The 22,629-nt window shown below is 45.8% G+C and overlaps 1 protein-coding gene across 3 annotated transcripts in view; it reads left to right on the top strand.

Moving 5' to 3' along the window:
* Positions 1-423: 423 nt before the first annotated feature.
* The window catches only part of Map3k20 (mitogen-activated protein kinase kinase kinase 20), a 152,254-nt gene continuing 130,048 nt past the window's right edge, over positions 424-22,629 (top strand). For 2 of the 3 annotated variants that reach the window (XM_057754947.1, XM_057754945.1), the window contains exons 1-2: positions 424-525; positions 11,154-11,344. In XM_057754947.1, coding sequence (XP_057610930.1) covers positions 11,186-11,344 — 159 coding nt within the window. In that variant the 5' untranslated portion in view covers positions 424-525; positions 11,154-11,185. Of the gene's footprint in view, positions 526-10,941; positions 11,005-11,153; positions 11,345-22,629 lie in introns of those variants that run through there. The other variant, XM_057754946.1, reaches the window with a different exon arrangement.

Here is a 22,629-nt window from a genome sequence, read left to right as displayed (position 1 = left end):
CCCCAGCCAATTTATTATTATTATTATTATTTCCTAAAGTCCGGTACCACTTTTTTTTTTCCTTCCACACTTGCAATGAACTCTGTCACCTCATTGTGAAATCTCAGGGACTTCACCTTAAAGTCACCAACCAGAGCAGCAGTCCGTGACTCCTCCTCAAAATTCCCAAAGTACCTGTTGATGGTCCCAACTGAGGCACCTGCAACCCTGTCTCCATATAAATCGACTTCCCTGTTGTCCCCCTCCCAGGCAGAGCACCAGGTCCCGCGGGGGCGTGCAGCACCTGGGGTCTGTGTGACCCGGAGTCCAGGTCTTTCCTCTGGGCGCTGGGCCGGGCGTGCAGGGAGGCTGGGGGGCTGGCGGTACCGCGCCCGTAGGTAGGTGGTGCTGTTGCTGCGACGTCGTCCCCATTGGCGCCGCGCGGAGAGGCGGAATGTTCAACTCCTGACTCCGGCGGAAGCGTGGGAGCAGCGCGGGCCGCCGTCCCCGACCCCCGCCGCCGCTCGCACCCGGCCCGGGAGCCAGGTAGGGGTCACGGGGGACCGGGGAAGAGGGAGGGAGCACCACCCTGGAGGATCGCCCGGGCCCGGGCCCGGACCTGCGGGGACTAAGGCTGCGCGGGTGCGGGAGGCCGGGGCTCGGCGGGCGGCTGTCCTCGGCCCGCGCCCGGTGCCCTGCAGCCCTGCGCCCGGTACCCTGAGGCCCCGCGGTTCCCTGTCGCTGGGCCGAGTACGGCTTGAGCATGCCGGGACAGTCCCGAGGAGCAGTCGGTGCCCGGAAGAGCCCGACCTGACACAGCCCGGGCGCCTGCGGCGGCTGCCCTTCCCGAGCACCTTTCCCTTCCGTGGGAGCACACGCGGGTGTCGTGGGCTCGGGGACCCACACCAAGTTTGGCTGTGAGTGCCTCCGAGCCGCAGCCATGCCTCCCCCGCGTGTGACAGCTTTCCGAAAAACTTTAATTCTAAACTGCCCAGATAACATGGAACTGCCTGAAAAACAATGGCACGTCATTGTTGGGTTGCTCAAAAATGTATGTTTCTCATGCGCCTGGAGATCCTGCATAAGCACTGTTTATGGGGAACATAATTACTATTTTTGTTAGTTTCGTTAATAATGAAAGCACACCATTTGGTGGCCCGTTCCAGCGATTTCACAATAAGCAGCCTTCATTAATAATGCGTATGAGAACCGTCTTCCAGAATGGATTGAGGATATCTGAGTTCAGGCTGTTGTTAAAGTGTCTTCCTGTTTTACCCCAGAAGTAGTTGTAGCGAATCTTCTGGCTTTCTTGACCGTAGATGAAACCGACTATCAGGATTTAGTGGATCCAAACCTACCAAAATATTTAACGATAAAAATAAACAAATGATCCAAGACTAGACTTCTTTGTCGTAGGCCTGTTTCTACACTGACATTTCATGCCTTCTTTGATTTAAAAAAAAAAAAAGTGACGGCTGCATTTTAATTATGATCATTTGTAGAGTCTTTGTTTTAGATTTCTGCTACAATAGTGAGAGATTTGGGAGATTGTAAATGAACATGAATTTAGCTTGTTTGGAAAGAGAATTAAGATAGAGGGCAAATGGTCTTTTGGAGCACTGTGTACTGTTTATTTTAAACTTTTACAATATAATTTCTACAAGTACTTTTTGGAGTTATTGTGAAGCATGTTTGTGTGTTTTAAACTTAAGAATGTGCAAGTCAAAAGTTTAAGTGGGGAACATTTTATTGTCCAGGGAAGCGAGTAGATGATTGATCCTTTAAAAGTATTTTTTTTTTTGGAGGGGGATGCATAAGAACACATTAAGAGAAGTAATAACCAAATATTAAGCGCACAGATTTAGATCTAAAAATGGATGGTCAAAGATCTTGGGAACTGAGGGACCTTCTCACCAAATAAGGAAACTTGGCAAGCTGCACTGTGTATTTTAAGTTAGTGCAGAGTGAGTGCTATTGGCAATACATTGGCTCCGTGCCTATCTGGGCTCAGCAGTGAAACTGAGTCTGATAGGGCTGTAGAATTATCAACAGGAGTTACGAAGGGCGTGGAGTGAACAACTGAATCATCAGAGGATCCACTGGAGAAATTACAGGGACGTTTCATGAAAGAGGTCAGAGGAAGCTCACAGTGCGCCCAGCAAAACGGACAGTGGAGTTTAGAGCTTGACACATTCAGAGAAAAGTCATTGAGATCCTCTGTTTCGCTGGGAAAAGGTGTTCATGGGGATACAGTATTGTCAGAATAAGAGAGCCTCTGTACCCTCAGACGTTGGGGATAAAAGTTGGGATCATTTGTTTTCTATTTTATTCTGCCCTGGACAGATTGACAAGGGACGGAGACTGGTCTATCTAAATATAATATCAACAGCTGAGACACCTTCTGTCTTACTATGGGGAAGATTTAGGCTACTTCCTTTGCGCCTATTAACCTTGACCCACTGCACATAAACAAACATAGTTACATCTGTATCCGAAGTTGTTACTTGTGAGGGAAGAGAGCCATGCATGCCAGATAGTTTGACTAATACTTCAGGGGCTTTTGTTGCTGACCCCGGAGAGACAGCTGAAGCATTGAGTAAAACAGGAGTTAAATAATCCCAGCCCACTAATACACCGTGAGAATGGGGGTGGGGGGTACACATCTGATACTTTACTGATTGACACCGTTGCTTGTAGAAAACTAAAGCCTCAGATACGTGGATGATAAACAATCCAGTTATTTAAGTTATTTAAGAGTTATTTAAGAGGAAAATCAGGAGGCAGTAAATGATGGAGAATATGCGGTGGAAGAAAAGGAGGTGACCCAAGGTGAATCCCAGTTTTGTCGTTTGTAAATGAGGCTTGGCTGGCGTTTACACCCTGGGGAGGCAGTAATACCTGCTTCCTGGGAGATATCTATGAGACAGCCTGTGGAATGCTGGGGCGAGTCCGGGAAACTCCAGCTCCCGCGACTGAGTGCAGAAAGGGCTTTCCCACGTTTCTCAAGCTGGGGGCTTGCTTCAGCTTTCCCCAGCAAGGCTTGCCCACACACAGTATTTTGCCTTGTTCCTGTCGTACTTAAATGCATATGCTGAGATGGAGTCTTCCTAGCCACTCCTCTTGTGTACAAGGGTTTCCAAAGTGACTGTGATACTGTGTGTTGGGGAAGCACATAGATGAAGACTTTGGAAGTTAGGGAAACATGGGAAGGCTATGGCTGAGAAGCAGAGCTAAGATCTCTTGGAGCCGTTTGTAGGGCTCCTTTGAGTACTTCTTCTCTCCAGGGTCCATCAATCCTTTCTGGACCCATCTCTGGACTTCACATAGGAAACCCTAAAAGAGAAGGAACACGTTTATCTCTAGGTCATGGAGTAAATACTTGCTTAAGCTTTTCTATCAGAATACCCTACTGTGAAGGAGAAGGAGTGTGTCCCTTTGCAGTCTGCAGCCAATAAGCACCTCCAAAGTAGGCAAACGTTTACTTTAAAAATCTTTCATTGCCGGGCAGTGGTGGCGCACGCCTTTAATCCCATCACTCGGGAGGCAGAGGCAGGCGGATCTCTGTGAGTTCGAGGCCGGCCTGGTCTACAAGAGCTAGTTCCGGGACAGGCTCCAAAGCTACAGAGAAACCCTGTCTCGAAAAACAAAACAAAACAAAAAAATCTTTCATTTAACCCTAAAAATTCATGTGGACTTTCCAGTCTTCTCTTACTCAACTAAGCAAAGCAATACAAACAGACACATTTATTCCTCCACGTCTTAAAGTCAGATGGTTGCTTTAAGGCCAGAAAGTAGGATTCACCAACCTCCTCTGAAGTGTTGTGTGCTGCTTATGTGGGAGACGGGAGGATGGGGTCGGCCCTGCTAAGGTTTGTAGCCCCAGGTTGACGGAAGAGGTAATGTGACTCCATTTTGTATGGAATTAGTTCATCCATCCCAGGAGTCTATAGAGTCTGTGGTTCTCCTGATGGTCCCAAGAGGGAAAGAGCTCTTTGCTTTGGGGATGAGAGAGAAGAGTTCAAGCTGGACATTGGAATGTGGACCTCTCCAGCTATGCGAGAATTCCAAGAGTGTGGCCCCGGAACTTCTACTCTTTCCATTAGGGATGTAGACTACTGAACATCCCCTTGCGTTTACTGTCAGATGCGCCTCCCAGGAAAGGAAGACGGTCGGTCTCTCAGGACCTCCATACTAGCCTGGTTAGTCATCATGCTAGTGAGGCTGAAGCAGGCCTTAGAGACACACCCATTCTTGTCTTGCTGATGCAGGATCTCTTCTCCACGCCCCCACCTCCTGCTGAACACTCAGGCGTGCGTCAGGCACTACTAAGAGGGCAGAAGAGATTCTTGCGGGGCTATCCTAGTCACCAGCAATTGTGCAACTTGTGCCCACAGCTAATTTCTACTTCTCAGTCAGCAAAGCGTAGTCCGGGTCTTGCTCTTGGTTAATTTGAATTTCCCGGTGTCTGTCTTATCTTTCATCCGCCTTCAGATGACCCGGTTCTGACCTGCATATTGATTGACCCTTGTTAGGAAGCATTTCTTCCAGCTACCCAGGCTGAGCTTGCACCTTATTTGTCAGAAGCCAGGCTGTTTGGGTGTTTCCTGATTGACAGGGACAGTTCTGGAGGAGAGAACTGTACAGCAAATCCCCAGGATGAGTGGGAGGCTGGCTTAGGAATTGGGCCTTGCCCCCAGAAGAGCCCCACCCTGGGGCACCTGGGCCTTCGTCTAGGCAGCCCCAGAACTATGTCCTCTCCGTGTTCTCCGTCTTTACTCGGTGCCAGTCCCACTCTTTTCCCACAAGAGCTGCTCCAGTAGCCTAGGACATGGGTGTACCTTCTCATTTATTTTATTTCTGCTAACAGCATTTCTGGCAAGGAAGTAGGCCACGGAAGTTGATTTTCATTTATTAGAATATTAATGGAGGTATAAGAATGTTTCATTTAACTAGCTTGTTTTTACTGTAACCTTTGCTCCAACTGAAGAGTCACGTTACATATATGGCGAAGCACAGAGAGAGAGGGAGATCGTCCGTTCTCGTCTAGACTCTTATTTAAAGCTGGATTTCTCATACACATGCCAGAAGGAGCCCTGTTTCCTGGGTCCAACCTATGTTATGTGAGGGGTTCCCTTCTGAAAGCAGTTTAGAAGAAAACAGCAAAGTAGACATGCTTCTAGTTTGTTTTCCTAATAGACTTAGTTATCATTAATGATTTTCTTTTTTAAAGATGGGCACAGAGCAGTCTGTTTAAGAATTGTGTCTTTAAATCTCTCACCCTGACATTATGAAGAAATACATCAAACCAATGACTTCCCTTTTCTTGGAAAAAAAAAGTATGCCCTTAAAAGAATACAGGGCAGTAATTCCAAACAGCATTCTAAAGCACATGACGATATGTGGTTTTGATACATTTACTTACTGACTATATGAAGCAACACACATCAAAGCAAGGTTGGCTAGAGGTTGAGGGCTACTTTAGAGAAATCACCTTTAAGTTTTTTTTTTTAAAAAAAATGTATTGTTGGTGTATGTGTGTGTTTGGATGCGCAAAATGTACGGAGGTCAGAGAACAGCGGCTGAAATAAAATAGAACGCAGTTCTGAACGTGGGAGGGGGAAACGTGACTGATTATGAAGGCTGAAAGAGTGGGTGGCATCAAAGCGTAGAGAACAGTTAGAGGGCCTCCATTTCTACCTGTTGTGTGTAGATTCCACACCTCCTCTGCGTCCCCACGAAGAGTCTGGGGGAAGCCGCGGGAAGCCTACTTTGCAGAGACACAGTCCTTCGCCTGACTGAGCTCAGGTAGCTTGTACTGGGGTCTGCGGCTCGCTCTGGCTAACTGGGTCTTCGCTCTTGGCTGTGCTGCTTATCTGTGCTTAGAAGTGATGCTTCCGTTTCCGGTGCCATCGGGATTATCAGATGGAGGTGATTTCGAAACCCTTATTTACGAGGTTTAGAAATGCATCATTGGAAGAAACGTGGCTGTTTCAAGAGAGATGGAGACAGAATTCAACTCAGTCCCATCTAATTGTAAAACTTTGCTTCTCAAATGATAGACATTCAACTAGTCTTTTATTTTTATTTTAAATCTGTGACAGAAATAAAGTGACAAGACAGCTGACTTGAGATTGATACCAATTCGAAAAATCAAGAGGCAAATTAAAGACCCATGAGCAAAGTCCTGACCCCAGCTCCCTCATTGAGAAGATGGGAAACGAAAACGTAAAATATAGTTCCGTTTAAGACTTTTCCACTTTTATATGGTTCTGCTTTTATAATTAACTAAATGATACTATGTATGCTTTTATCTGTTTAGTTAATAATTGAAATTAGTTTTGTATTTTTAATTTAGGGACCTTTTTGAAATCACCAAGTTTTGGCTACTGCTCAAGTCAGCAGATGGCTGAATTTAACCAACTTGCTTTTGTTTTCAAATTTGTGACCCCTTACTATGTTCTGATTTTCGTGACGTTCCTATTCCAAGTCCACCTGCAGGGCTGTGGGATTGTCCGTATTGTGTAAAAGCCAGTCTCCAATGGAGTGGGTTGAAAACATTGTGTGTCATCTGGTAGCCTTTGCAAACAAATGGGTATATCTGGCTCCCTGTCTAATAGATGGCTTTATTGGTCTAGACAGTAGAGATGTTTCTGAGAAACTCGAGCATAATTTGATCAGGTCTTGATGCTGTGGTTTGATCAGTTTCTTCCCAAGATGCTCTGGGTTTGGGTAGTGGAAACTCATATTTCATTCTCCTTATAAATTGATCTTTGAATAGCGACTTAAAATGAAAGGGGAAGCAATATACATATGTAGCCTGAAATATATGCATACATACATACACGCATGCACACGCACACATATGTACATATGTATACAAGGGTGGAGAGCTAAACCAAATTTTTTAGCTGAGGGATTTGATGCCTTGCTGAGCTCACTGGAGTTAAAACCTTCACTAAGACACTCTTAAAATTGTTAATCTCTTCAGAAATTAGAAGGGACTTAATTTTTTTACAGTCTCAATAAAACATCCAAGTAATTGCATCACCCACTCATGTAGAGCCGATCCCAACAGCGGGATGTACTACAGATGAGTAACTGACGTGGACAAATGTACTTTGTTGCCTCTCGTCGGGGTGGCCACCATAGCCAAGGGACCTGGCCAGGGGGTTCAAGTTAGTTTTTGTTGACCACATCTTTCTTCTCTCTTTGGGAAAGGGTTTCTCCTCCCCTCCTCTGTCTCAACCCAAACTGAGGGCCCCAGGTTCCCCAAGAAGCCTGTGGAAGCTTCTCAGACAGATTTGATTTAGAGTCCTCTGCGGATGCTGTGAAAATGGCAGGTCTGAGTTTCCCTAGTTTGACTGAAATCTTTGCAGCTCCAGGAATTATAATGGGAAAATTATCTAAAAGCCATTAATTAATTGAACAGACAGGCTAGAGCAGAAAAGGTGCTGTACTGCGTGTCTGGTGTTGAAAACCCAGGATGGATAGAAATGAATTCTGGGTTTAGGAGGTTTATGTTCTGGAGGGAGTGTGATGGGAAAGATGACTGCATAGAAAGAATGCGATGTTTCATATGGGCTTCGGAGACAATGTGAGGGACAGGCCTGCTAGGTGGAGGTGGGCATTTGAAGCGGCTGTGTTGCGTGCAGCCAGCATGCAGATGTGTGATTGGCACATAAGGGAACTGCGAGCAGGGCTTCATGTGTGTATGAGGAATAAGACATGAAATACAAGCGGCTCAAGTGGTAAGGAACATGGGTCGGTTGAGACTCTAAAAGACACGAGTTAAAGATTGGAACTGAGTGTGTCCTATCAGCGAGCGTGGGACAAACAAATCATCTCCAAGGACAGCCTAATAAAAGGCGGAATTCTACAGATAAAAAGTAATTCTAAAAGCTTTTAGGAAAAAAAAGTAAAAGGGTTTAGAAGCCAGAGTAGCATCCACCTGTCCATAGCTGCCCTCGCAATGAAGGAGGGGCTAAAAAGACGACTCAGGGGTTCAGAGCATGTGTTCTTTCTGGGGACCTGGGTTCCATTCCCAGCACCCTCGTGGAAGCTGACGACTGTAGCAAATCCCAGAGGTTCTAATGCTTTCTTCTGAACACTGCAGGCACCAGGCATGTACATGGTGCACACACATACATGCAAGCAAAACACTTCTACACATATAATAAAGAGGTAAGTCTTGGAGGAAAAAGAAGAAATTCAGTGAGAGTACTGGAGAGATGGCTCGTTGATTAAAAGTCCTTGGTTCTCTTGCAGAGGACCCGAATTCACTTCCTGGCACCCACCTGGTGGCTTACAACCATCTGTGTGACCCCATTTCTGGGAGATCTGATGACCCCTTCAGTTTCTGTGCACCTAGACACACATGCAGGCAAAATATTTGCACTCATGAAATGAATGGATAAATTAATTTTAAAAAATGTGAAAAAAATAAAATATACTTTCACAACTACATAAAGGATAATACTCTTCCTAGAACAGCAGACAGGTTGCTAGTGGAGACTCAAAAACCCCATTCTGTGTCCTCTGCTCAAAGAGTCAATGAGAGATGAATGTCGTCAAGGTGCAGAAGTAAACCAAGAAAGAGAAACTAAAGGTCCAAGGGCAAGGTTTTCCCTCAGAGGGTGAAGGAGAAGGAAGGTCTTTGAATAGCACAGGAGAAATCCCAGTTACAGTCTGACCTGGGAAGCAGCCATTCCAGCCAGACTGAATCAAGATGAGGTGTTAAGAAAGAATGTCTCCATGAAAACCAGCATCTTCCTTCTTCCAGAAAAACAGAGATTTGGTGTTTTTTGTTTTTTGTTTGTTTGTTTTTGTTGTTTTGTTTTGTTTTACTTCATTGAGAGTTTTGCAGTCCTGGGAGAATTTGATGGGCTGGCTAAGTTTGTCAGTAGCATGAAAAGCTAAACAAACAATAGAAGAAAACACAGGGCAACTAGTAACTCCAGAAGCAACAAAAGTTATCTAAGTAAGATACAATTGCTGCATGGCGGTGCTGGGAACAATATTGACTTTGCGAGACTGCTACAAACTGTGAATATTGACTTAGCCAAATGTTGGGGTTGTGAACAGAGGGGTTAGAACAGCCTAGCGCCTGAGCCTATGGAGGCTGAGGATGGTGTGTAAGAGCTGAATCCCTCGCAGGGAATTGTTGTAGCAAGATCTGAAATGGGAAACGTTAAGAAGTGACAGTGTTTAATCACGTCCCCCAGAAATGTGATAAAGAAGAGGGAATCCTCAAAGGAGCCGGCATGAGCGGCTTTCTCAGCAGTGAGAGTTGAGTGGGGGACAGGGAGGCAGTGGGTTTACATTGTCTGATAAGCTTTGCAGGCCTATTTAAATTCTTATACCTGATAAATTGATTATAAAAACATAGACCTGTCCTCTGCGGCCCCGCGGAGAGCTAGCATAGCATTTGACATTTATTATAAAAGCTTTTTGCTTTGCACACACTCTCTGCGTTGGTCAGGCCTATTCTCCTACATTTGCTATAGAGCTTCTTTTCTGCAGTTAACTATGGATTGTAGGGAGTCTGTATGAAATACCGCTAAATTAAATGTGTCAGTAGACTGCGCCTGCGTTCCCCACAGCCGTCCCCCTCCCTGTGTTTTGTGCCAGACCCCCTCTTCTAAACAGTGGAAGGCTCTAAACATTAGAGGATAAACAAATCGCTTCATTTTTCTTTCTTGCCTTCTCCCTAACGTGGTGCAGACTTGGACTTGGCATAAGGAATCAGCGTTCTTCAATGAGCTGATGCTCCTAAAATGGGATGGCTAAGCCAGCTGCACACTGAACGCTCTTAGCCGCCTGAGTGCGTCTCTCGGCAAAGCGCTGCGTTGTACATGGAGACACTGGCTTTCTAGCGCTGTAGACTGTTTCCTTCTACCTTTTATTTTGGAAGGAAAAAAAAAATTCAGGCTTCATAGAAAATGGCCAGGGTAGTAAAAGGCCCGCGCAGCCTTCTGATTTGTTCTTAATTCTGTCACGTTCCTATCTCCCTCTTATACCCTGTGTTCCCCTTCCCTCGTGTGCTTTGGGGGATGGTGCAGGCATCGTATTTCAGTATGTCTCAATGTTTATAGATAGAAGATACATGCAGAGTGGCCATACATTGCATTTTATCATAGATGCATTCTTATATAGCTGTTTTCTTTTCATTTTGTTAAAAGTCGTTCACGATGGTGACTGTTGGGAGCACAAGCCACTCGTTCTATGGGCCCTCAACTATAGGGCCACCTTTTGCTCCATGATTATAATATTCTGGTTTACAGTCCCAGGAAGGGCGCACATGCAGATTCTTTTATCTACCGCCTGCAGCTTTTTATGCCTGCTCAGAAGCTTCTGCCATCATCTGTGTGTCTAGGGTTTTGCTTTTCCTGATAATTTATGGTTTGGCATAGAGGATTAGGAAGGGACACACACCTGGGGGAGAGTAAGAGCCCTTCAGTCACAGAGAATCTCACTGAAGTAGTCTCTGGGAGGGGTCATGGGTTCCTCTGGAAACAAGCATAATATAATTTTTTTAACATCTTTGGTTGTATTCTTTGGGTGACTTAATATATTGTAAGCAGGGACAACGTCTCAGAAAATAGGTTCTGCTATGGTGTGCAGCCTAGTGGGATGCGTTTCGCAGCCCTTGGCCACCTTTTCTTTCTCTCCTCAGTGAAATCTTGTTTGGAGTCTAAACACTGAATGCGTGTTTACCCTGCAGCGTTTTTGGCTGTGCTGGCGCTAGGATGCGCACCAGCTTAGGCTGGGTACTTTTCCCATGAAGTAAGGGCAACACGGAGAGACGGCATGCCATGCATGCCAGAAGAGCTATGCTAGCTTACTGTTGAAAGAAAGCATGGTTTCTGTGTGTCAGGCCTTCCTGGTAGGAGACCTGGTGACACAGAAGCCTTTAGGCAGAGCTCCTCGAGATGTGTAGGAAGCGCTGTGACAGGTTTTGCGGCAGAGGAATCTGAGCTGTTCCCAAGCCTGGACAACCCGTTGTTGAATTTTGCGCCGGCTGCCAGGGTGAGCGCTTTCATTTCGATGCGTTCGTCTCGCTTTTCTTTCTGAAGTCATCCTGCTCTTTCTGGAAGTTTCACAGGACTCGGTATAAATATCGGCAGCAGGACTCTGACTTGTTTGTGATCCGGCGTGTCTCTCCTTTCTCTCTCCAGATTGTGAGGACGCTTACTGCTGTCATTATGAGATGTCGTCTCTCGGTGCCTCCTTTGTGCAAATTAAATTCGACGACTTGCAGTTTTTTGAAAACTGCGGTGGAGGAAGTTTTGGGAGTGTTTATCGAGCCAAATGGATATCACAGGACAAGGAGGTGGCTGTAAAGAAGTTGCTCAAGATAGAGAAAGAGGTAAGATCTTCTGCTACCAAAGGCGACGCAGCAGCTCAGATGTAATAGGCCCCGGGGATCACAGAGCTGCAAGGGATCTGGCAGGTCCTTTGGGACCGCTCCATGAGGCTCTTTCCCAATTTCCATTTTGGGAACCCCATAAATAGAAAATATTGCAGTGTGTGCTTTAGGGTTGAGTTCTACTAGAGGTCATTTGAAGCTAGAGGATTTCATTCCATGGTATAAAAGAGCCCGGTGCTCTCTGTGTTGGCTGGCCTTCAGAAACAGGCACGTTTGAGCCGTTCACTTCTCCGGGGCAGCCAAGAGGGGGCAGCACAGAGTAACAGGTAACATTTGCATTGCTTACTATTTTTACCCCTCGCGTTGGGGGTAGTCCCTAGTTGTTGTCTTAAAAAAAATAAGAGTATTATTTTTCTACTGAATTAAGCAATACTGGCTTCTTAGGTTTCACTTCTCCTGGCTCACAGTGGTGAGTCTTTGCGAAGTAAAGAATTAGGCGCTTGGCGGGGTTGCCTTTCCTTGTAAAATTAGCGTAAGGTCTTGTCTTTTAGAGTCTGGAACTTGTGTTCGATGTGGGTGAGCCCTGAACTCCTGGAGTCTTCATCTTTCATAGGGATGTGGCGTGGTGCTTATTTTGGCCATTTTTTTTTTAATGTGCAGTTTTTGCTAAATATTGTTCTTTTCAAGCGAACTTTTCCGTAAATATGCTGTCTCCCCCAGTGGTCTTGTTGTTGTCATTGACTGCCACCAGTGAACCATCATGACTGATTAGCGATGCCCGTCCAGTGTTAGTGTCGCAGGCTCCCCCAGCAGCGGCTGGAGCGCCTCAGTCACTCGCTTTCCCAGTGTTGAAGCCGGGACAGTGAACTGAGGTGGCTCTGCCTGGGGCTGTCTGTAGGTTTCACATGAAGCAGAACGGTGCTAGGTAAAGATCAGTTCTTGCATTAGAACCGTTTCTGGTACTGGACTCTTTGAGCTGATAAGTTTGCCTTATTGTCCCCGTTTTATAGATTGGGAAGTAGAGCATTGGGAAGTATAATAGCCACTCCAGTAGGAGCAGGTGGATTTCAGGAGGCCAGGCTTCCTGTTCTTTAGGATTTCACTCTGACCAGGTAAGAACACAAAAGAGGCCAGTCCTATCCATTACATAAGAATGTTTAAGTGGTAGGTTAAGTGGGACTTGGATACAATGAACTTCTTGTATGGTTATTGGATGAGGCAGGACGCAGGATTTGAAAGGAGGTTGTAGCCCATTCACTCTCTACCTCTCCGGCCTGTATGCATACATCGCCCCGTTTTTACAGTGTGAGAGGCCAAGGAAACAACACAGGAAAGCGCAGAACGAAAGCAAACGTAGGACGCTGCCAAATCCTGCTTTGTATGGCAAGAGCATAACTCATGAACGTGTGAGGAGGGAAAAGCAGAAACTCCAGTTCCGCTTAGGGGCCTGCTGTCGTCAGAGTTGGGCTCCCGGCAAGGCAACTCACAGGAAGGAGTTCTACGTGGAAGTCTGCTGGGGCACCGGCAGCTACTAGAGGGGAAGCGTGCATCCCTGTGGACTTGTATTTCACAAGACGTGTGGTGGCTACTGGCTAAGCGCTTTTTAAGTGATAAAGGTGATGAGCTCCAGCTTCCCTCCTTCCCCCGACACCACGTTTGTACCCTCAATCCACTCCTGGGTCGTTACTTTTCCAGTGAGTTGTAGAAGGAACAGACCGCTTAATACAGCTCCTGTAACTCACCTCACAGGACTCTGAGAATTACCTGACATTTGACAATGTGTGTTCCATGAACGCAGTCAAATGTGGAGCATGAACATGACACATGACAATTTTTTTTTCAAGACAGGTTTCTCTGTGTAACAGCTCTGGCTGTCCTGGAACTCGCTTTGTTTACCAGGCTGGCCTCAAACTCACAGAGATCCACCTGCCTCTGCCTCCAAGGGCTGGGATTAAATATGTGTGCCGCCACCACCTGGAAAATTATTTACTTACTTATTTTATGTGTATTGGTTTTTTTTTTTTATTTTTTGCTGCCATGTAGATGCTATAGAACCTGGGTCCTCTGTAAGAGCAGCCAGTGCTCTTAACCACTGAGCCATCTCTCCAGCCCAGGCCAAATTCTTAAACTCGGCTTGTGTGACTATTGGCTTGTCCTTCATTTGTGACTTCTAGTGTAGTAAGATATGGTACTTCCCTCTATTTTAGAAAGTACATGTTACCTTTCTGCTGAAAATAGCAAAAATTACATGTACTTAAAATGTTTTTAAAAACCATTTAAAACAAACACCAAGAAAGATTGCAAGACTGCCATGACCTCTATAATACCACTTAAAGCCTACCACTTAATAACATTTTGTAACATCTGCCTTTTCTCTTTATTTATGCTATTGACTTATATGCAGTTATAATTATTTTATTTATGCTGGCTGTGAGAATAAGTCACAGATGTGATATGTGTTTATTCAAAGTATTTCAGCATCTCCTAAAAATCCAGGAAATTGAATGATCATATTACTTTATTGGATAGTCTGCCTTCAGATTTTGTCTTTTGTCCCAAGAGACTTTTATGGGAACTTTTTCCAACCCAGGATGCACTCCAGGACGACAGATGGCATCTAGCTGATGTGTCTGTTTAGTCTGTTTTATTTGGGAACAGTTTCCCTGCCTTTCTTTGCCTTTTAAGACTTGGACAGTTTTACAAAGCAGAGAACACTTGTTTCGCAGACTGCCCTTGTTTTGGGCTTACCGATTTCCCCTCCGTTTGGCTTATGTGGCTGTGGTGGGAACGTCATAGGGGTTGTGTGTCCTTGGTGGTCCTTGGTGGTCCTTGGTGGTCCTTGGTGCAGTGGCACGGGTATCGCTTGGCTTAGTTTTTCTGATGCTACTTTTGAGCCTGTAGTTACGAGTTCACTCAGTTTCCCTGCAGTGAAAATACCTATTTGTCTTTTGTGATTAGCTGTTGGGAGCTACTTTGAGGCTATGTAAATGTTCTTCAGCCTTGCTCCCTTGATGATTCTGTCTTAGGTAGAACATTACCATGTTAGTGCATTGTGCCGAGAGCAAGAGCCCTTCTCCCCTGCTCCTCCTTCTGTCCTCTCTTTACATATTGGCCAATTGGCTTATTTGTTTATAGACAATTTTACACTCCAGTTACAATCCATTACAGTTATGCACTTTTGTATTTAAATTAGGCCCAGCACATAAGGGCTTCTTCAGGCTGGCTTCTGTGTCTTTTGACATGCCCTGTTGATTTTTGATGCTCTCCTTACTTACTGACACAGAAAGGTACCCCATTCTCACTTAGCTCCTGTCCCACTGCTGGGGCGAAGTCCTGAGTCAGCACCCCTGACTTGGATTTAGGAAACAAACTGGGGAGTACTAGCGGTACCTATTTTAGATATTTTTTTGAAAAAGAGCCTTTGTTTCTTAGTAGAAATGAGAGTGACAGGTTTTATTTATGAGAGTGTTTAAGGCTCAGAGGCCTCTGGGTCGACCGGTTCTGTGATGCACTCACTCATTCCGGAGGAGGGTTTAGAAAAAGGGAGCACGCAAAAGCAGGCCTCAAAATGGTTCCTTCCCGAGTCAGAAGTTGTACTTCCGGGACTTTATTCTAAGTCCGTCAGTGGTGTGGAGAATAGGGATTCGTGTCAGTCGGGTGATGGCGAAGACTTGGAGACTACACGGTGCTGCCTGTACAGTGACATCATATGCCATTCGGAAAATGCTGAGTGTATTGGGGGTGAGGTGGGGAAGACAGTTTATAAAACGGGCATATACTCAGTGTCTGTGGGCCGCTTTTATTTTCCTTGAATGTCTGTGGTTTTCTATGATTTCATGTTTTCCTCCCATATTTTATTATGAAAAATTTCAAACATAAAGTGACTATCACAGTGACCATCCCTATACACAATGTATAGAATATATAATTAACACAAATATTTCATCACGTGTATGGCCAACTCTCTACCCTCTTACTCCTCCCCCTGTCTGCTGCATTTCACCCCAGCAGCCAGCATCCGTATCCTTTCCCTTAAATACGTCGTTGTGTTTATTACTGGTCCAGCTCAGGCGTAGCTACAGTTTGATTTTCCTCTGTGGTAGAGATGAGTGTCATGAGGTTTTTAGAGATGTGGATTGACCGGGACATAGATTTACGTTTCTAATTGGAAAAAATACATCTTAAAAAGTGCAGTTTTGACAGTCTGTAGCAGTGCCTTGGGAATTGTGGGTGGACAGAGCTCCACACGACACTCATTGTCCAGGCTCACGTTCGTCTGTGGGATGTGGGACATTTCATTTCACATGCTGCCCCATATATAGCAGCCCCCAGACCTCAGGACTCAGCTGTCATTTGTTACGGAAATTCTTATAGTGCGCAGTTTCCTTTCTGTCTGAAAAATGTTTATGACAGGAAAGCATGCCATCTTAAGAATATGCACCGGAAGTAAGGAGAGACGTCATTAGCGTGTCTTCCTGGTACCTGCTGGTTGGCTTGGGTGAAGCTGAGCTGCTCAGGCTGTAGTTCAGCAAGGAGCGGAAGTGCCAGAGAAAGTCATTGTGATCACTTGTCTTATTTGCCACCACTGGCCCAGAGAACTGTCCCCATGCAAGGAAGAGGCCGCCAGTCTTACATCGTGAACTTTTAAAAGGGATTAAACATGGCAGCTTAGATTCCATGATGTTTCGACACAGGTGTGTCTACACATGACTTTGTCCCTATCTGGTGCAGGTGGCAACCTGTAGGCCTTTGTGTTAGCTGTTTGCTGCTGTTCCCAACAACCTGGGCTCAGCTCACAGCTTAAGGCCGGAATCTCTGGGGGGACCGTGTTCTGGGGGAACCGTGCTCGTGGCTTGGGTCCATACTTTTCCATGGCAGGGAAGGCCTGGTGGGACAGGGCAGCTCACAATGAAGGAAGGAAGGGATTGAGGAGAGTGGAGGGAGGGAGAGAAAAGAGGGAGGGAGGAAGGAGGGAGGGAGGGAGGGAGGAAGGGAAGGAGGGAGGGAGGAAGGAGGGAGGGAGGGAGGGAGGAAGGGAAGGAGGGAGGGAGGGAAGGAGGGAGGGAGGGAGGAAGGGAAGGAGGGAGGGAGGGAAGGAGAGAGGGAGGGAGGGAGGGAGGGAGAGGGTAATATGGATTGAGAGTATGCCTGTTAGCTAGCTTTCCTCTTCCCTGTTTTAGCCCAGGTTGTAGGATGGTACTCAGTGGTTAAGAGCACTGGCGGCTGCTCCTTCAAAGGTCCCGAGTTCAATTCCCGGCAACCACATAGTGACTCACAACCAACTGTAATGAGATCTGGTGCCCTCTTGAGGAAGAGACCTGGTCAGTCATCCTCATCAATTAGACCATGAAACCGAATATACAGGTTCAACAGACCATCATATACAGGCTGCCCATGCATGTGTCAGCATTGCCAGGGTATACATTTCAATTTCAATATCAATAGGATGGTACTGCCCACATGCGGGGTGGTGCTTCCCCCCCCCCCAGCTAACCTCTGGAAATGAAATGCCCCCAAAGCTTTGTTCTTTCTTTTCTTCTTTTCATAGCTTTGTTCTTTGCTAATTCCCTAGGCATGCCTCAAGCCAATCAAGATGGCAGTAACCATTACTGCTTTTATGTTACATTGAAAGCTGTTGATACTTAACGATGTTGACACACCACTTCATATTAGGAATGAAGGAAACATTCTCCCCCAAACTGAAAGAAGGCAGACTCCTCAAGAAGGAAAAGAGAAGAATGCCTTTTCTTCTCTGGCCTTGGTTTATGCCACGCCCTCCCTTTAAGGAAAAAACTCAATCCTACCAAGTTTTAGTAATATTGAGAGCCAAGTAAGCTCGGATTTTAAAACCGGTCTGCATTGTACATATTTGTAAGTAGAGGACATCTGAGAGTTAATTGGTCATATGATGGGAGCTGTTAGTAACTTGTGTGTAGAAAGAGGTTCTCTGTATGAGTTAGAAAGTCGAATATGGGGACCGCTAGAACTCAGATTAAAAGCGAAAGCCTTGTTATGCCGAGTGGATCAGTGTGATGCTATTTCTGCTGGAGAAAAACCAGTTAAATATTATTGTTTATTAGCCCAAGGGGACCCTTCCTTCCTGTCTGTGCATTGCTGTAGCATTTTTATTAATGAGTTCTCTGTTTTTAATTGTGGTTTTAATATTTTCTCTGTCCCCGAACATGACAAAGAAGAACTCACACCCTTTGTAAGTCCTTTCAATATTTAGGCATGTTGATGGGCCCGGGGATAAAACGTCAGTGCTGCAGATCCCTGGCAGTGCCATTAAGTTCTGGCATGGTTTCTGTGGCGGTCTTGTGTTGAGAACGTGTCACTCGGTATTAGCAGGCCTTTGATTTGGGGCTACCCTTAAGCTCTCCTTGTGCAGAGGAGCGTCTGTTCCCAGGTCCTGCTGGCCAGTCTCGTGGAACATAGAGGACTACTGGCTGGCTGACTTACAAACATGGACAAAACAAAGCCCTCAGGGCCACACCTCTGCCCAGCTCCTGATGCTCCCCTGACTCCTCAGCTCCTCATCCCTGGTGCTCTCCTGACTCCTCAGCTCCTCGCCCCTGATGCTCCCCTGACTCCTCAGCTCCTCGCCCCTGATGCTCCCCTGACTCCTCAGCTCCTCATCCCTGGTGCTCCCCTGACTCCTCAGCCTCCTCTCCCCTGGTGCTCCCCTGACTTCTCAGCTCCTTGCTTCTGGTGCTCTCCTGACTCCTCAGCTCCTCGCCCCTGATGCTCCCCTGACTCCTCAGCTCCTCGCCCCTGATGTTCCCCTGACTCCTCAGCTCCTCATCCTTGGTGCTCCCCTGACTCCTCAGCTCCTCGCTCCTGGTGCTCCCCTGACTCCTCTGTTGTGCTTGTCATCTGCAGACCTGCGTTCCCAGCCTGTCAGTCATCCTTCTGTAGGCTTTCACTTCCATAACCCAGGCCACATTCTTTCCTTTACCTGTAATACCATTGTCTTCTCTACCTGGGCAGGTCCTACTAAGTTTTCAGGTTTAATTTCCTCTTTTTTCATGAACATTCTCAGCCCCATGATAATTTTCTCTTTCTTCTGAATTTATACCGTTTGACATCCAAACCTCTAATTTGACATAGGATTAGAGCTGGCCCGTGATGGTAACATTCCTGTCAGAAGTGGTCACTTAACTTTCCGTGTGCTCTGGTTGTGGCTGCTCAGCTGAAAAGTGGGGCTAATTATAGTGCCCGTGTCACAGGGCCGTCCGGAAGGATTAAATGAGACAATGGATGTCCACTGTGTGGAAGAGCACAGAACACGAGGGACGGTTTGGGAGACCGTCAGCCGTCGGCTTCTCTTCAGCTGCCCTCCAAAGTGAGACTAGCAGGCAGGGATCATCTTTTAGGAAGCTTTTAACAAATTCGTACCTAGGGTCTATGTCGGGCAGGAAGCAGGTACTCCATTTACAGCCAGCAGGAAGAGAGCCGTGGCAAGGCCCAGGTAACTGTGTGTGGGCAAGCCCATTGGTGGTGTGATACTTAGTGTCGACGTGGCGGAAGTTAGAATCTCCTGGGAGACGGACTGCTGGACACAACTGTGGAGGTGATCTTCATCCTACCCACTGTGGGCGGCACCTTTTCCTCGGCATCTTGGACTGCAGCGGGTAGAATTACACATCTATAATCCTTGTCTGACTGTGGACGTAATGTCTCAAGCGCCTGCCACTGTGACTCCCCTACCGTGTGAACTGTGACCCGGAGCTGTGACCCAAACAGGCTCTTTCTCCCTTGAGTTGCCTGTCAAAGGTTTATCACAGCTGTAGAACAAGAAACAAGACAGACAGCATGCTCAGTATCCTAGCGGCACACTCTCAGAAGGTCAAGGCTGTCTCTTTAGCTGATGCTGTCTCCGTCTTGGCCATACACCAGTGTGCCAAGCACATTGTCACAATTCCTGCTCTCTGTCCCTTCATAGTCACCTTACAGGATTCTGATCTCTGTTTGACTCCTAGCCGATGCACATAGCATCCTTCATGTGGGTTTTCTTTGCTAAGACTCATGGTGCTGGGCCCTGTGCATTGCTCCTGGTAAATTCTGAAATATCTGTCCTGGTGTTTGGTATTGTTGTTGTGTAGCAGAGGACTCCCCTTTCACTGTTGCTCATCTTAAAGAGGTGTCTTATATTGACGTACATGCATGTTCTTCATTACATGCTTTTATCTGTAACTACCGGAGAACACATCTGTCTTTCTTGGATCCTTGTAAATACAATAACAGGCTTGCATTCAGCTATGTAGTTACTGGGCTCTTGGGTATGACTTCGCTTTAGGGGACCTGGTGTTTGAATTTATAAAAGCTCTTGATTTTCATTCCTTTTAGACTGACCTGCCATTTCTGTTTAAGGACTTTCATGCACTTCATAGTGTTCTGTCTTAACTACATTCTTCATGTAAAAATCATTGTTTTGAATTAAAAATTAAGCATAGTAAAATAATGAATTGTGGTTGGGCAGTGGTGGCGCTCGCTTTTAATCCCAACACTTGGGAGGCAGAAGCAGGTAGATATCTGTGAGTTTGAGGCCAGCTTGGTCTACAGAGCTAGTACCAGGACAGCTAGGGCTGTTACAGAGAGGAACCCTGTCTTGAAAAGAGCCAAGATAATAATAATAATAATAATAATAATAATAATAATAATAGTTTTGTTGATAATTGATCTGGGCATCTTCCAGAAGTGCAAGCCAAATAGCATCTCTCACTCAGCCTTCTTCTGTGAGTCAGTTCTGTTACCAGGAGCTTATAATCAAAGCCACTCCCATGTGACCTGCAATAAAAGAGATAGGAAAAATTAGCCCCATGTTGAACAAATATACGAGTTAAATGAGTGACCATGCATTCTCAATTATGTCTGAAGATAACGTGAAACTTATGGGAGCGGTCAGCAAGGCAACCTTCCCCAGGGACAAGAAGACTTACAAAGGACCCACCACACTCCGTGAATGCATGAAGACAGCACCACTGTGTGCTGCTTCTGACCTCATCTAGAGGACCAAGAAACGTTTTATTTGCTAGCAAAAGCCCTTTCTTTGTTTTGCTACTTATTCTTTTAAAAACTCAAAAATCCATCCTTCTGCTAAGATTTCATATTTGCTGTGTGTGGAAACTGCTTTCATTGGTCGATTACAGCTGTCATATCAGTTTCTCATTAAGGTATTATTGATCTTGGTATATTGAGCAATAAACATTTCGGTTAGTTAATGTTTATTCTTTAGCCATGCTCTAAACAGTGTGGCAAAATCAAACCGATTAATGTCTCCCAGTAAAAATGTTATGTTCAGACTAACTGATTTTACATAAAGTCAGGCCCTTGCTACAGAAGAAAAACAGCATACGCCAGGACTCCAGTGTCTGAGAAAGCCAAAGTTGAATAAAGAACAGCTAGACACTTGAAAAATTCTAGAAGAGAGAAAAAAAATGTCTGTAAATATTTGAAAAGGTTTCAGAAAGTTCTCTCTGAGCATGTCACAATAGGGGTGATCAGCCAGCAAGATGGCTCAGAGGGGAAAGACACCTGCTACCAAATCCGACCTGCCCCAGACCCACATGTGGAAAGAGAGGACAGATGTGCCCAAGTTGTCCTCTGACCTCCACATGCACACCATGGCACAAGTGCCTGCTCTCTCTCTCTCTCTCTCTATATATATATATATATATATATATATATATATATATATATATAATTTAGAAATACATAGGATTGTCTTTTAGTCTCCAAAACTAAAACCCTCCCACTTGGCTGTGAAAGGTGCCTATAAATTCTCTTTGCTCTATGGTGTAGACAAGAAGTCACTCTCATTGTGGTTCTCAAGCGTCAAGGCCGCATGCCAGGGGTTTTCTATCGACGCCTGACTCCCACTCTTCAGCAGGACATTCAGTTGATTTTTAGCATGGCCATTGATGCTGTATGTGGTGTAAGATACATGCTTTTAGAGTATTTTAGTTCCCAGAAAGTTCTTCCTCACGGCACTTCCAGTGTTGGCACTGGCCCATGCCTCTGGGACCACATAGACTTCTTTCAGATGTGAGTTTCCTGAGGGCAGGAGCTGTGTCTTCTTCATCACCGTCTTCTGGATTACGCCGAGTGCCTTGCACACCGCGAGACAGAGTTGGTGTGAGCATGACTGAATGAGGTCACACATGCCATAGTCTCACTCAGCCCTGCCTGCTGGAATTTATAGAGCATTGCGCTTGTTCTACATCTATAGCAAGGGGCCCGGCTTGCTACTCTGTCTCCCCTCATGGCCTTGCCCTCCCCACGTCTGGTTGATTTTTTTTTTTTTTTTTTTAGCTCTTAATAAATTACTTTGTCTTTGAATGAAAGGCTGTTCTGTTGCCGGGAAGAATGATTTTCATGGCCATGGTACTTTATCTGTTTGGGTTTTGTCTGTATTTACAAAAAGACTCCCCCAGCATGTTCTTTGTTAGCCCCCATTAACCTCACGCGTTCATTGATTCATGATCTGGGGGCCATGATAGTGTCCCAGTGACATGAACCGGACAGGATCTTAATGGAAAAAAAATGATTTCTTTCCTTGGTACAGTCCTTTAGGAAAAGGGTGCTTGATAAATTTAGCTGCGTTAGATAAGCTCCCCCGAAAAGAGGGGGAGTGTGTGGTGACATTGGCGCAGCCTCTGTCAAAGAGGGAGGAGACCTAACGCTGCCGTGCTCCGTGAGAGGAACCGGGTTCAGCCGTTAGTGCACAATCTGTTTAACTCACGACATTAACATTCGTGCAGTTATTTCTTTTCTATATGTGTATGTACAGGGCAGAGGTCAGAGGACAACTTTGGGGCTTTGATGCTTTCCTTCTACCCACAGGTTCTGGAAACCGAACTCAGATGGTCAGGCTTGGCAGCCATGCCCCTTATTCACTGAGTCATCTCGCTGGCAGGGCAGCGCGTCCTTTGGTGGGAACTGAATTGCTTCTGTTACTGGAATGTAGAGTTGACTTTAAGAAATACACACTCATTTTAATCACTGGATGTGTATTTTTAAATATGATACGACATTTTATTAACACCTGCTACTGGTCAAATTTCTTTTTTCCTGAGGCAGAGTTTCTCTGTGTAGCCCTGGCTGTCCTGGAACTCGCTCTGTAGACCAGGCTGTCTGCAAACTCGCAGAGATCAACCTACCTCTGAGTGTTAGGATTAAAGGCACGTGCCTCCACCACCTGAAGGTCCTTTTGCTTTTTAAGGCACAGTCTCTGTATTTCAGATTGACCTTGAAGTCGCCATCCTCCTGTCTCAGCCTCCTGAGTG

The sequence above is a fragment of the Chionomys nivalis genome, chromosome 22 (genome assembly GCF_950005125.1).
Source record: "Chionomys nivalis chromosome 22, mChiNiv1.1, whole genome shotgun sequence".
Taxonomy (NCBI): Eukaryota; Metazoa; Chordata; class Mammalia; order Rodentia; family Cricetidae; genus Chionomys; species Chionomys nivalis.
Note: the sequence above shows the minus strand (reverse complement) of the source record. Positions and strands in the feature narration are given on the sequence as shown.